The following is a 15,866-nucleotide window of genomic DNA, read 5'->3' as shown; positions in this document are numbered from 1 at the left end:
AGCTGGATATAAAAAAGGCTTTTTAAGGTGTTCCGGGGAGGGGTCCCGTTATCTGGCTAACTTAGCCGAATATTGGGCCTCGCAGGGTCGTTTAACTTTAGACTTGACCGGATATATTCAAAAGAGTATATATCTGGTTAAGTTAAGTTTCCTTAAAAAAAACCAAAACAAACAAACAAAAACCCCAAAAACATCATGGCTTGTCCCCCGCTTCCCTCCTATCCCAGCTGCAAAAGCCCCACCTGGCCAAACTAGCCACTCCCCCACCACCACAAAATGGCCCATTTAATGTAAATAAAAATGTATTTGTGCCGGAGGTCCCCCTCTCCCATCCCCTGTGGAAATGGTTACATTCGTGGCCTGAAGATTCCCACCCCCCATACCTTCATTTCCAGCTGGGTCTCCAGGATCACGGAAGCCTGCTACTGCGATCCGGGACCGGCACCTTCTGGATATAAGGAGCAGGTTGACTGGATGTTCATTTTTTACCTTGGCCTATACAGCTCCAATATAATGTGGACTATAATGTAAAGATGTGTTTTTTCAATATTTGTATTTACTGCTTGGTAGCGGGTTTTTTTCCCCCCTGATTTTTATCATGTTTCCTTGTAAATATGATTTAAATTCAGTAAAGAAATAATTATTAAAAAAAAGGAAAAGATGACTGAAGGGCTATGATTGAAATTTATAGAATCATGAGTGGCGTGGAATGGGTGAATAGGGAATGGTTATTTACCCTTTCAAGCAACTCTAGGACTAGGGGACACTCCATGAAAATAGCAACCTGCAGATTTAAAACAAATCCTAGGAAGATTTTTTTCATTCAGCGCACAATCAAGCTTTGGAAGCTGTTACCTGAAGACAATGTCAAGGCAACTAACTTAGTAGGGTTCAAAAGAGGATTGGACAAGTTCCTGAGAGAAAAGTCCATAAACAGTTATTAGCCAGGTAGCTTGGGGAAAGCCAGCACTTAACCCTGCGAGTGAGATACAAGAAATAGATCAACTATTGGAGATCTGACAGGTACCTGTGACCCCAACTGGCCACTTGGAGACAGAATGCTGGGATCAGACCCAGCCTGGCACTTATGTTCATGGAGATTAAAACAATAACAGAATTCAAGCAAGCTTGGCATAAGCACAGAGGATCCCTAGTTGCAAAGAAATGAGGGAAAAGCAAGGGATCATTTAGGGTCCAAGACACTGCACCAAGAATGAAATCGGACAGACTAGATAGGCCTAATGATCCCTATCTGCTGGTGATTCTATGGCAAATGCTAGAAAATTCTCTGGCAATATTTCCTAAACTTGTATTATGTTGTCAATTTATTGTGCGCTTTCCAACCTTGCCCGTGTATCTGTATAATTTTTATATGCAGGAGGGATCACAAATACCGGTATATGGGAGGGACAGGAACTATGCAGGGAGGAGAAGGGAGAGGACATTGTAGGGGCAAAACTGGATGGGGTGGGAGCTGTCCATTCCTATACCATCCTGCTACCCCTTGCATCCCCACCTCCTCTCCCCTTGTCCTCTTTCCCTTTCCCCATTCTGGGTGCCTATCATCTCTCTCTCTCTCTCCCACATACACCCCCCACAATCCAGTAACCTCTCACCTTTTTCTCCTCAGCTGAACCTTTCACCCTTGCCCCAACCGATCCTGCTTCAGTCCCTTTTCCCCCCATGCCAATCTGGCAAGCAGGAGGAGAGTGACAGCACTTCAGGCCATGTACTTCTCTTCCTTTAGGCGTTGCAATCATGCTTTGAACCACATGGGGCGCTGTAGTGCCGCATGGTTCATAACCTGGCAGGAGAGGAGAAGGATACAGTCCGAGATGCTACCACTTCACGCCTCCTCTTATCTGCTAGACTGGCAATGAGGACTTGTGTGCACGTGACCTCCCCCTGACCTGGCTCCTGGTTTTTTGCAATTCCATGGGAGCCTGGTCAATTGCATGAGAAAGGCCAGATTTTGTATAATCCCAGGAAACCAAGGGCCCTGTCTATGCTACACACAGGTACATCCCTTGGAGTGCTCAGAGCCCCTGGGAAGGCTGGTGCTCAGTATAAGCACCAAGGCATTTGGAGAGGACACTAGCTGGGAGTAGGTCTCCTCTTACCTGTATAAGCACTCAGGCATTTGGAGAGGACACTGAGGGGGAGTAGGGGATCCACGAGTGTCAAGAGGCGAGAGGGCGATGCAGTGGCCTGCAGCAATGTCACTGGATATGCAGCCATGATCCCATCTGGCATACGAATTCCATAGGCGGCAGCTCGCATGGACACTGTGATGCAGAGATTCCCTCCCGCGCTATCACCTGCCAGACAGATCCGCTCTGCTGTGGTTCCTACAGAGAGCAAAGTGCAATGGGATGGTCAGGTACAGACAGATCCATTCCCCTCAGGTGTTTGCAGGAGAGAGCTCTGTAAGGGATTATCAGACACAGATAACGCTGCCTTCTTACTCAGCAGGTAATAGCTCCTGATGCAGGTGCACATGGACATATGTACATATCTGGGAACTTTGAGTTCTGCTCACCCTAAGACTGGTGGGGAGGGGAGGGCTTATCTCCCTCTCCTCCCCTCTCTCCCCCATTCAGTCTTCCCAGTTTATGGATTAAGTTGCTAAGAACTTATCCCAGTAGACTGCTGCAAACTATCCTTATCCAAGACAATTTTGGTGTTTTCCTCTGGCTCTCTTCCCTTCTTCTCTCCCTCTGACCTCTGTAAGAACTTCTCTCAAATACCCCTCTTCCTCCAGGCCTCTCTCAACCCACCTTCCCTGCCCTGCAGACTCTTTCACCTCTCTTCCCCTCCCCCCCAAAATTCCCCTCTGCTCGTCTCCTTCCTCTAGCCATGTGCTGTCCTCTGGCTTGTAGCACTGGCAATATCTTCTCTTAGTGAACAAATAGGATTATGTTGCTATTATTAAAAAATTTATCATGAGAAGATTTATATAACTGAAAAATTAATTTAAAATTCTCTATATCTATATTGAATGGTATTTTTCTCTATATTATATTTATTTATAAGAGAGGAAAAGACCTCAGCACTGGTTCAGACTATGCATTTTATCGAGTCTAACACCAGTTGTTGCAATCATAGGTCTAGAAAAACCTCTCTCTTTTTTTATCTATGAATAAAATCTATTTTATTTTATTAAATCCTTTGAGAATATCATCAAGAATCTTCACTCTCCTCTGTATAAAGCCAGATAACATCTTTTTTCTCTTGGCTATAACACATAATCACATAATAAGGCTCCATCTTATTGAAGCAACAATTCGCCCGATGGAAAACAAAAGTCATAAAAGTGTAGTACTTATCTTTCCAGGAATCTTCTTAACACGAGTAGAATAGAATTCACTTCAATTGTAAATACTTTCAAAACTTTCCAAAAAGCGCCTGAAGGTGGCCTCTGCAAAGACGCTGACGTTTCGCCAATGCTGCGTCAGGGGAATATAACCTGAAATAGCGTTTCATTGAATAACATAATGCCAATGCAGCGTCGGGTTATATATCGCCCTGACGCAGCATTGGCGAAACTTTGTCAACGTCAGCGTCTTTGCAGAGGCCGACTTCAGGCGCTTTTTGGAAAGTTCTGAAAGTATTTACAATTGAAGTGAATTCTACTCTACTCGGTTTAAGAAGATTCCTGGAAAGATAAGTACTACACTTTTATGACTTTTGTTTTCCATCGGGCGAATTGTTGCTTCAATAAGATGGAGCCTTATTATGTGATTATGTGTTATAGCCAAGAGAAAAAAAGATGTTATCTGGCTTTATACAGAGGAGAGTGAAGATTCTTGATGATATTCTCAAAGGATTTAATAAAATAAAATAGATTTTATTCATAGATAAAAAAAAGAGAGAGGTTTTTCTAGACCTATGATTGCAACAACTGGTGTTAGACTCGATGAAATACATAGTCAGAACCAGTGCTGAGGTCTTTTCCTCTCTTATAAATAAATATAATATAGAGAAAAATACCATTCAATATAGATATAGAGAATTTTAAATTAATTTTTCAATCATATAACTCTTCTCATGATTAGTTTTGAATAATAGCAACATAATCCTATTTCTTCATTAGTTACACCAGCTAGTTTATTTTGATTGATTCTTGATACTGGTGTTTCCCTGATTTTTTGATACACAAATATCTTCTCCTAGGCCTGCGTCTAGGGTAGTGAGAGCTCCTCTCGGGTCCAGCCTTCTCCTCATAAGTCTGGGGGGGGGGGGAAGGGGAGCACTAGACTTCTATTCCACCCCATACTTCACTGGCACTGACCCGTCCACGGATCGATCAGCAGAGCATAGGGAGGCCCACTAAGAGCATTACCAAAGGCCAGAACGGTGACCATTTTTAAAAAACTCGTAGGTCGGCTGGCAGTGGTAACCCACTCCTTTCACTTCGGTGGCTGGTGTGACATGGGATGTTCTGTCCACCTTAAGCCACGGCTTCATTTTGGGTATTGCTGACTAGAAGGGTGCGCTGGTCGCAGTAAATAAAAGGTAGCTGTGCTACCATTGCAAAATTTCTGAAGCTACAGCCACATTTGCTGCTATCCCAGTTCCTGCACCACCTTTCCCCTCTTCTCTCACCCGGGGACTAAAGATGAGAGCAGGGCAGCAGGTTCACCATTAGACAGTACTGGCAGCTGATCATCAAGGGAAATTATTTTTTTTCTACTTCCCTTCTTCTCAAGTCGAGCCCTGAGCTTGTGGCATCGAGACTTCAGGTAATTTCAATAAAAGCCCAGAGAGTTCCCAAGTGTGTACATGTGCATTCTCTGCACCCTCTCAACAAATCCTCTCTTTTACCCAGCAGGTAGCAGCTTCCGATAGTTCTGCGTGCACATATAACATATTTACCCTCCCCTCTATTTCTTACCTAGCAGGAGGCAGTTCTTGATGGCCCAGCAGTAAGCATAGAAGCACTCCTCCAAGGCACGGGGGAAGGGGGCAGCTGGGGCCAGCGAATAGTCGATAGACAGGATGGGAGCCTCCAGCTCATGGGCCCAGTTCTTCAGATACGGCTCATGGGATTTGGAGGTCTGGGCCACGAAGCCACCCCCGTGGAAGTGGACAATGAGGAACCGGGATCGCGGGGCTCTTTTATTCTTCAGCCGCAGATCCAGGCCTAAAGGCCCCTCTGATTTCGCAAAGCTGTTTAACTCCTCGCTGTCCTGAGGGGAGAGGAGGCCATGAAGTAGTTGCAACATGGTAACATGAAGGCAGCATTCTGTTATGGAAAAACCCATGTGTACATATATACCATACAGACGGTAAAATGAGCAATGTGTGTATCTCACACACACACACACAGGAAGGAAGTGTTTTAGTGAGTAAGGAGAGTATGACCGAGTATGCATTCATGTGTACCTATATACATGTGGGGGCGATTTGGACAATTTCTATCTATAAAGCGATTAAGAAATGATAAATGCATGAATATAGGTTATCTCAGAATTGCTTGTGTGGGCAGGGTTTCAAAGTCTTTCACGTATGATCACTGTCATACTTTTGCAGAGCTATACAATATAAACATAGATATGTCAACGTAGATTCCACAATCAACAACCACCAAGTTAGGGGAAGCCCTTTCCCCAAAGAGCTTACAATTCAAGTATGTATGCAGAAAATCATGTTGTGTATGTATATGAGAATTAGTGTGATGCTGCGAGGTGTGAGTATACACGTACTAATCTGTGTGAACATATGCAAGCACGTGTGTGGTTTTTTTTGTTTTTTTTTTTTTTAACTAACTGGTTAATTTCCTTTCCTTGAGTCCTAATAAACCTGTCCAGACAAATGGGAATATACTCACTCACTGCTAAGTGGAAGCAGAGAACTTCTTCCTTCTTCTTCTGACGTAAGTCTATACATTCTGGGATTGCATGCTACACAGTTAGTAGCCTATTGCTTTAGCTCGCTTTCCCTGTATTACTGTACTTTGCTCCTCCTTTATTTACTATCTTTATCTATGAGTGTAAAAAAGACATATCATAAGAAAGAAAAAGAAAATAAGCTCATATACTTATCCAGATCACAGATTCTTCCATTCTTCCTTCTCTAGTATCCCCCCTTGCTTCTTTCATTGTGAAGAGAATAAACTATACATTTTTTTTTAAATTTGGTGCCAAGAACAGTGATGAGAGAGGATAAGCTTCCCCCCTATTTCTTAATTCAGTTTTTCTCCCTTCCCATTTTCCACAGCAAGAGAGAAATGAGAAAAAGTAAAGAAACAGATCTCCCTATTAATTATCTCCTCTGGAGAGAATTTTGGACTAGTCTGTCAGGACTCAAGGAAAGAAAATTAACCAGTAAGTTTAAATTTCACCTTCTTCTTTGTCCTGCAGTAGCCAGACAAATTGGACATGCCCAGGCAGTGCCTACCCCCAGTGGGATAAGGCCTCAAAGGCCCCTAAAACCTTTCTACAAAATGCTGCCTCTTCTTTTGTTTTCAGATCCAGCCTAAAATGCTTTACAAATTAATGTAATGATGAACATGCAACCGCACTGCAAATATCCCGAGGCGACACTAGCTTGTGTACTACCCATGATATGGCCTGGGACCTCACCAAATGAGCCTTTAATTTCAGTGGCACTTGTCTGCCTTTCCCAACGGAGGCCACTATAATCACTTCTTTGATCCATCTTGTAATGGATACTTTGGCCCCCAAATAAGACAGCTTGTCTGACTTCCTAAAATCATTTATAATCTTAAGATATTGCAACAGAGCTCTCCTGACAAATAGGAGATGCAGGTTTTTCTTTGTTCCAACACACTCTGATTTCCTGAATGCTGGAAGAGATATTTCCTGGTTGATATGAAATTCTGACATTACCTTAGGCAGAAAGGCTGGGACTGTGTAAATAGTGACCTTGCCTTCATAGAATGTCAGGTAGGGATCCCTACATGATAGTCCCTGGAGCTATGAAACCCTTCTGGATGAACAAATTGCCACCAAAAATACTGTCTAACATCAAGTCCTTTACCGATGTTTCTCTTAGGGACTCAAACAGTGCTTTTGTTAAGGCCCTCAACACCAGGTTATGGTCCCATGCTGGCACTACCTGCCAAATCGGGGGACGCATCTTTCCATTTGATCTCTAAAAGCACATTAATGCTACCTGTACTTTCAATGAATTCAGTGCCAAACCCTTGTCCAGGCCTTCCTGCAGGAAGTCTAAAATTGTTTGCTTCTGTGACTCAAACTAAGTAACAACTCTCTCCTTGCAGCAAGACAAACAGCTTCCAGACACTACCATATGCCAAGGACATAGGTTGTTTTCTTGCACTCAAGAGGGTTGAAATTATTGTATCTTAGCCTTGGTTTCTCAGCTTTCTCCTTTTAAAGGCCAATCTATAAGATAAGGGCTTGATCCTTCCATCATCGTCAGACCCTAGTGGTGGAGGCCACTGGCATTTGCTAGCCAGAGCATCCTTTCCCAGCTCAATCTTACCAGGTCTGCATACCATGGGCGTCTGAGCCAGTCTGACATGACCGGAATGACCCAACCATCATGTTCCATTAACCTTCAGAGCGTCCTTGAAATCACCGACCAAGGAGGGAACATGTAAAATAGTTGGTCAATCGGCCATGGCTGATTCAGCATATCTATTCCTTCTGAACCTTTTTCTTGGGTTTGGCTGAAAAATTTTCTGGACTTGGCGTTCTGATGGGTTGCCATCAGATCCCAGTGGGGCTGTCCCCGGGCCTCTACTGTGCTGGCAAATGCCTTTCTGAAAAGCTCCTAGATCCAGTGTATGCTGACTATGGTAGTCCATATGCCTGTTTTACGTTTCTGCTATATGACTTGTCAACAGCCCTTTTAGGTGAATTTCTGCCCAGCTCACCAGACTTTGTGTCTCCTTCTCCAACTAGGGGTTCTGAATATCCCCTTGCCTGTTCACATATACTATTGCTGTAGCACTGTCCCAACAGCACTCTTATAGCTTTTCCTCTCAGCCTGGGGAGAAAGCTGTCGTGCCAGCCTGATCGCTCTTATCGCTAGCTGATTTATCATCCAGGAGGCTTCCCATACCAACTACTTGCCCTTCGCAATGTGCTTCCCAGTGCAGCAAACTAGTGTCAGTCATCAATGTCACCCATTTTGATGGATCCAAGCTTATCCCTGTTAAATTGACATCATTCAACCACTATTGAAGGCTTTTCTTGGTCTCCGCTGGCAGAATAAGCCTCTTCTTGTAACTCTGATGCTGTGAGGACCACCATGCTGATAACGCCTTTTGCAAAAGATGCATGTGTGCCCTCGCTCAGATCATCAGATCTATGGCAACAGCCACTGATCCTAGCACTTGCAGGTAGGCCTTTACCTTGGGCTTCCTGCTTGCTACCAATTTCTTCACCTGGGCTGGCAGCTTCGAGACCCTCTCCCGGCTCATGAAAGCCTTTCCTAATTTCATATTGGTGTACCCCCAGGTACACCAGGGACTGTGAGTGATACAAACAACTTTTGAATTCATTCATTACTACCCCAATGCCTCCAAGAGCTGTTTATTCTCTAGCCTCAATTTGGCTCTTACCAGACAGTTGTCCAAATAGGAATGGACCAGAATCTCCTCCTTCCTTAATGCAGTTGCCACTACTACCATAACTTTGCTAAGTGTACGTGGCACAATGGCCAGACTAAAAGGCATGGCCTTGAATTGACAGCAATTCCCCAGGGCTATGAACCTCATATACTTCTGGTGTGCTTCCATGATGAGAATATACAGATATGCTTCTGCTAAATCTAGAGAGGTAAGAAACTCTTTTCTCTTTACTGTCCTCATCACTGATCTCAATGTTTCCATCCTGAAATGGAGTATCCTGAGGTATCACCCTTTATAGGTCTAATACAGGTGAAATGTGCCTTTTTTTCTTTGGAACTACAAAGTAAAACAAATAACATCCCTCTCCTATCTCGGACTCGAGGACCAGTACTACCACTTCCAGGTGGAGCAGTTTCTCTACTGTTGACTACATGACTCCTTTCTTTATTTGGGATCTGCATGGGGACATTAGGTATTTGTTGGGAAGAGGAGTAGTCAGTTCGAAGGCACAGCCCTGCCAAATAATCTCTAGGACCCCCCTGTCCTTCATAATATGGATCCTTATTAGCCAGTACCTATTGGAGGAAGTGAGATGTAGACCTGAAAAACTTTATGCCACGACAGTGCAGGCCAGTTAAAGGTAATCACCAGGCAGAAGTAGCACAGGACACACATGACTTTTCCCTTGGATTGAGCCCACAGGTTCTTGTGGCCAGCAGGACTTTGCTGGTGGAGCCCTTGGGGCTGGGATCCAAGCAAAGATGAGACAAGCTGAGGTCAGGGCAGAGAAAGCAGGGCAGGCAGACAAGGAGACAGGAACAGAGAAAATAAGTACAGAGCAAAGGCAGGACAAAACTGGAACAGGGTGTAAGGCAAAGCAGGGACTAGATAGACAAGACACCAGAAGACAAAACAAGGGCAGGACAAGCAAGACACCAAGGCAAGGACAGAGACAGGGCTAGCCAGGCACAGGGCAGGACCAGAGCAGGGCAAAACAGAAACAGAATGCAGGGCAAGACAGGGATCAGTCAAACAAGTGTCATGAGAGCTGCAGTCAGGAAACACCCGTTCAGGAACAGGGCAGAAGCTGGATCTGCCTAGCTGGCCCCCTCCTCTGCAGGTTAAACCTTTGGGTTCTGGGGTCCAGTAGGGCTTAGCTAGACAGGCTGGATAATCTGGTCAGGGCAGGCCAGACACAGGCTGGAGGTTAGGGGCAGAGACAGACTGGAACAGGCAAGGAGCTGCGGACTGTATACTGGAACAGGCAAAGGACTGGATACTGAGTAGAGACTGGGCCGCATACTGATAAAGGCTTGGGCAAGGCAAAGCAGGGAAAGGATAAAGAGGATTAGACTGAGCAGGGCATGACAAGACCAGACAAGAATGGGACTAATCAAGGCAGATTAGGGCTGGACTGAGACAAGGCAGACAAGGACAGCATAGAACAGAAAACCCAGAAGCCTGATGGCAGCAAGGCTAGAGGCCCAAAGGCCACTAAGCAAAGTAAGGCCTGAGTAGGTAACTGAGCCAGGCCTAAGAAGACAGAAGATCTGGAAGCCACAAGGTAAGGAAAGGCCTAGATAGGCTGGAGGCAAAGAGCATGGAGCAAGAAGGCCCAGTGGCCAAAAGGCAAGCCAAGGCCTAGATAGGCTGCAAGGCAAGGGAACAAGACACAGGAAGGCCCAGAGGCCACAAGACATAGAGCAAGGTAAGAAATGCCAGGTCAGAGAGCCAAAGGTGATTCCATGAAATGGTGTCTAGTTTCTGGCAAGGCAGGATTAAATGGGGCTGGAGCTTGGGTGTGGTGCAGACATGAAGGCGGAGCTTGGCAAGGCTGGACATGAAGCTTGTTGAGGATCCCTGGTGGAGAGGAGATAGGCTGAGTCAGGTGGCCAGTGAGGAGATGGCTTAGGTAGCTTTGAAAGCTTGCTGGAGGCCTTTGCTGGTGGGGAGGTGTCACAATAGGTTGGATCAGGTGAGGGTACACAGCAGGTGAAATTGTGACAACAAGGATAGAAAACAGGTAAGAGGGCCACTGGGAGGCCGAACAGGAACTAGGAAATCAGACAGAAGATCAATGGAAGGCCCCAAAGGAGCTAGGGAAACAAATCGAAATGAACGAAGACATGGCAAGAAGGCCTCTAATACACCATAGTGAAAACAGGAACAAGGACAAAGCAGAATAAAGCGCAAGAGTGGCCACAACAAGGAGCAAGGGAGACTCGATGAGGCAGTGGGCTGTGAGTGAGGCAGGCTTTTAAAGCATGGCAGGGTTGCCTCATTGCCTTCAAGGAAAGCCTGAACAGCTCAGACTCTACTTATGGCCTTTGCAGGCAGGATCATTAGTTACACTTCATTTGGAACCTCTTGAGAGTTCCCGTCCCTCAGAAGGCGCTCTACTTCCTTTCTGGCTACGTCAAAAAATCACCCTAATTTGGGCCCTCCTCACTTGTGTGTATGACCTCCTAGCTGGCCTAGTCTTTGGGGCAATTCTTAAAGGTTCTTGCTACCCCAGCAATCGCTGAGGTTTGTAATCTTTTAGGTTCTTTACTAGTTTTTCTACATCTTCCCCAAATAATAAGCAGCCTTTAAAAAGTAGCCTGCTTAAAAGAATCTTGCGTCAGACGCCCACTGTCTTAGCCACAGGAAAATCCTTGCCATAACCAGCCACTGCAGCTACTTGCTTGGAAGAGGTCTTAACTAGATCGCACAAATACTGCCCCCGACGCTACCTTGGCAGCTTCCACAACTACATCAGTGCCTGCTTTGCCTTTACCCAGAAGCCCTTGCTGTAGCCATTTCATCATTGCTATAGCTACATTCCACCACATATCACTGCCTACAAAGGTAGGCTGGCCAGTGGCCAGCCTAAAAGGACCTCTTTAGTTGAGATTCTATCTTCCGATCCTGTGCAACCTTGAGGGCATTTGCCTCCTTCTACTGGAGGTTTTAAATCAGGAAAGTGGTTTAAAAGTTTCTTTAAATAAAATTGTGGTTTTCGTAGTCACTACTGTGAGCGAAGCATCCATTTTCAGAACTTTTAGTAATTATCTCCTTTTTGCTACAGTGGATAGAATCTCCCTGTCGTATTCCTGACCCTTAGAGCTGTGTCCTGGGCCTCCTGTTCTGCCATGATCATTTCCCTGATTCATCATGATGATGAACTCCATGGAAAAATCGATTTCTCCTTCACTGTCTCCTAGGCCCGGATCCCCCGTTTGCATTGGGCCCTCTCCGCGTTCAGCGCTGGTAATGTTGCTCCAGTCTGGAGGTCATTTCATTGGCTGCCACCCCCTGTGCGGGAGTTGGCTCCTCCCCCAACACGCCTTTTGCATCTATCCCACTACTCCGGCCTCCCGGCTGTCGTTCCCTTTCGTACCTGCTTCTCTCCAGAGGAGCCCGCTATTGAGCTCTGCTTGTGGTTCCCACCGATGAAGCATTTCATGCTGCTCTCCCCCAATGCTCTGCAGCATGGGGAGGAGGATGCACTTCTTCCACAGCACTTCTCTGTCAAGTGTTATTTCCCTCTTTTTTTTTTTTTTTTTGGCCCAACAACATGCAGGCAGAAATAAAGTCCTGCCAGGCCTGGCCTTCGAGAAGGAAGAACAGTTTTACCTGTGGACCTTGTGCCTCAAGCTCTTTTCTCCCTTTTTTGGCTATAGCCAGCATCACCACCATCACAGCTGGAGGCAGAGATGGTGCACTCTGCTACCCAAGAATATATATAGGCTGTCGGGAAAAGAGGGAAGACATTTTTTGCCTCCATCTAGCAGTGAGCAAGTTTATTCCCATTTATCTGGACTGGTCTGTGGGACGAAGAGGAAGTATGTGTTGTTCGTTTGGATTCTCACCTGTCCCTCCCGCAGTTCATAAGATATTAAGCGCATGTGGACAGCACCGGGACCTGTATGTGCCACGGGTGGTGTGATGGTAACAGTCAGCTGAGGGTCTGCAGCCAGCGGCAGCTCAAAGGAGTTGGGAGGTATGGTGAGGATTTTGTTCACGCGGACAGTAGTAGATGCCATGTTTGCAAGGGACTGAAAGAGAACAAAGTGTTAATTGTTATCTGCCCAATCAGTAACAGCTTTAGCTTTCAGAATCCCTAGGCAGTCTGTGCCCCCGCTCCTCTCTTCTGAACACCAAAGTCAATTTACCCCTTTGCCCCAGACCTCTGATACTGCCTCTTCCCACTGTGTTCCTCCAACCCCCCCCCCCCAATGAGCTCACAGTTTCTGGTAGTGGTAGCAGCTGCCAGTGACAGCTCCACCAGCAGCAACAGCTCCTGGAGACAGTTCTGGAGATAGCAACTGTATCAGGGTGCTGTTCCCTTTTCCACAAGACTTTTGCCACACTGGGCACAGCACCAGTAGGCCTGTGCCCTAATCCAGCCCTGTGTCCAATCCAAAAAACACGGATCAGAGCGAAAGCAATGAATCTAAGGCCGGCAGAGCCGAGACAACTACAGACCAACTTCCCAACTACACTTCTGCCACCAGCTCTCATGGTGTGACCTTCACTACGGAACCATTCAGAGCTGCGATACCTATAGACTGACTTCAATGGCTTCCAATCCCATTTCTACTGCCAATTCTCTTCCCATTGATTCCTCCCTCACACTCACCGACAACACCTCCATCTCTGTGATGTTCCAGAAGTGCTTCCAGAAGTTCACATCCAGATTCTGGATGATGCGCTCAAACTCCATGCCCCGCAGTTCCGGGTCGATGGCGTATTTCCCACTGGTGAAGAAGGAGCTGGCAGCGACACCTAGAAAGGGAGTGGGTCAGGAGGGTCAGATGCGGCTCTTTGAAAGCTGAGAAGAGGGGTGCAAGTCTGTGGTTACTTACCATACTGCACAATGCTGCCTCCCTCCACTGGCAGCAGTGAGAGCAGAGAGAGGGGAAAAGAGAGAAAGACAGAATGAACCACAAGAGCTGATGACCTAGAGTTGGGCACCTCAGCTCGCTCAGTCTGCAGAGGGGTCTCAGTACTATTGACAACAGGCAGCCATCCTCTTTAACCCATCTGACTAGTGAGGCTGTGAACAGAGAAAGTGCTCACATGTGTGCTCACCTAAGATAGTATGTGTATGTCCCTAAAACTCATATGTACTCGTTTCTGCCTAATTTATACTACTTATCTTGCACACTTTCAGGCCGTTGCAATACCGTGCACTGCGGCCAGCGCATGGCTCGATGCGCATCCATAATCTCCGATGCAAAATGGGGATCAGCACGTCCAAAACACGTGTCCAATCAAGCGTGTAGCTAAAAATGCTCAATGCATGTAAAGTACAGGTAGATGAGGCTATTAGCTAATCCCTGAGATGTAGGAAAAAAACCCTGCAACGCCCAGGGCTGGTGTAAAGGTCTGCTGCACTCAAAGGCTCATTGTCAAAAAAATAAAAAATTCCTGCTGTGATACTAAATAGAAGGGACCACAAAATCAGTCAAAAAAAAAAAATATTAGAGAAAATAAAAATTTTCTGGGCACCCAATATACATCCACAAAATACACGGTCCAGGCCGTGTATATTGTGCCGGTAGCAGGAGAAACGTTTCCTAACCCACACTGACAGCCACCGTTCCTGGGCGTTCGATACCATGGAAATGCTAGGGATGCATATTTTCCGCTAGCACCTCTTTTTTTTACTACAGCAGCTAATTTTAATATTAAATCGGACGCCCGGGAGAGGTGGATTGGCGCTTGTTAGGGCAGCGGGCACTCAACCATGAGCATCCATTTTACGCACACCGTTATTGTATTGGCCTGTTTCTGACATCAGGATCATGGTTCCCATAATTTTCAGTGTAGTCCCTGAACATGTGTGTATTAACATCAGAATCGAGATTCCTGGCATTTTCACGGTGTACGTCCTTCGCACACATATGTACTCACTAATGCCGGATTCATGCTTCTTGTAATTTTCACCAAACGACACCAGTCCAATGGAGATAGTCTGCAGGAAGGGGCGGATCGAAGGTGTGAACTGAAAGGAGGAATGAGAAAAGGTTGTTTAAATATAGTTGGACTTTCCTCCTCAGGTTCTTCTGCTCAGGCTGAGCTAGAGTTGGAAAGGGAGAGGGGAAGGCAGAGACTGTGGGAGGAGAGGGTTGAAGCCCTTATTAATCTCCTTTGCAACGAGGAGCTGCCTGATCTCAAGGGCCTACAAATCACTCCTCGTTCCACCTTCCTCTGTATCTGAGAGCCTCCCAGGGACAATGCTCTTCCTGTTTCTGAATCCCTGAGGGCCCTATGCAGCAGGTGCAATGCTCCTCCTCTGTACCTCTAAATCTTTGAGGGCTCCTGTGCAGGGCACCATGCTCTCTGTATCCTAGGCACTGGCAGCACAGAGATCCCTGAAGGCAGGGATTCCACCGAGGTCACTCGGGCAGCTCCGTGCCAGTTGGCCAAAATACAAGGTCATAGACTCATTATGCAAAGAGATGACAGAAAGTGAAAGCAATGGAAATAGTGACATGGAGAAGGAGAGATACAACACAATCCTCCACAGTGATACGGAAGGAAAGGGACATTTCTAAATGCATTCATGAATGCACACACACACACACGATGGCATAGAGAATAGAAGGCAACACACACAGTGACACGGAGAGGAGAGGAGAGGAGAGGAGAGGAGAGAGGAGAGGGAAACCCCCCCCCACACACACACACAGAGTGACATGGAGAGGGAAATCCACACACACACTGACATGAAGAGGAGAGGGAAACCCACACACAGTGACATGGAGAGGGAAATCCACACACACACACAATGACAAAGAGGAGAGGTGAAACACACACACACACACAGTGACATAAAGAGTAGAGGTGAAACACACACACACACACACACACACACACACACACACACACAGTGACATAAAGAGGAGAGGGGAAACACACACACACACACACACACACACACACAGTGTGTGACCCTATGAGGAAAGACTAAAGAGGTTAGGACTTTTCAGCTTGGAGAAGAGACAGCTGAGGGGGGATATGATAGAGGTGTTTAAAATCATGAGAGGTCTAGAACGGGTAGATGTGAATCGGTTATTTACTCTTTCGGATAATAGAAAGACTAGGGGGCACTCCATGAAGATAGCATGGGGCACATTTAAAACTAATCAGAGAAAGTGGAAACAGGATGCTGGGCTTGATGGACCCTTGGTCTGACCCAGTATGGCATGTTCTTATATTCTTAAAGAGGAGAGGGGAAACCCACACAGAGACATAGAGAGACACACACAGTGACATAAAGAGGGACACCCACACACACACACACAGTGACAACGAG

General features: G+C 46.1%; 1 protein-coding gene across 5 annotated transcripts in view; it reads right to left on the bottom strand.

Annotated features, from left to right (window-relative positions):
* The window catches only part of LIPE (lipase E, hormone sensitive type), a 62,833-nt gene that overhangs the window by 17,115 nt on the left and 29,852 nt on the right, over positions 1-15,866 (bottom strand). For all 5 annotated transcript variants that reach the window (XM_029576784.1, XM_029576785.1, XM_029576787.1 and 2 more), the window contains exons 3-7: positions 14,462-14,552; positions 13,185-13,330; positions 12,415-12,600; positions 4,895-5,189; positions 2,121-2,348 (exon numbers count right to left, since the gene is read on the bottom strand). In XM_029576784.1, coding sequence (XP_029432644.1) covers positions 2,121-2,348; positions 4,895-5,189; positions 12,415-12,600; positions 13,185-13,330; positions 14,462-14,552 — 946 coding nt within the window. The remainder of the gene's footprint in view (positions 1-2,120; positions 2,349-4,894; positions 5,190-12,414; positions 12,601-13,184; positions 13,331-14,461; positions 14,553-15,866) is intronic.

This window comes from Rhinatrema bivittatum, chromosome 14 (assembly GCF_901001135.1).
Source record: "Rhinatrema bivittatum chromosome 14, aRhiBiv1.1, whole genome shotgun sequence".
NCBI classification, from domain to species: Eukaryota; Metazoa; Chordata; class Amphibia; order Gymnophiona; family Rhinatrematidae; genus Rhinatrema; species Rhinatrema bivittatum.
Note: the sequence above shows the minus strand (reverse complement) of the source record. Positions and strands in the feature narration are given on the sequence as shown.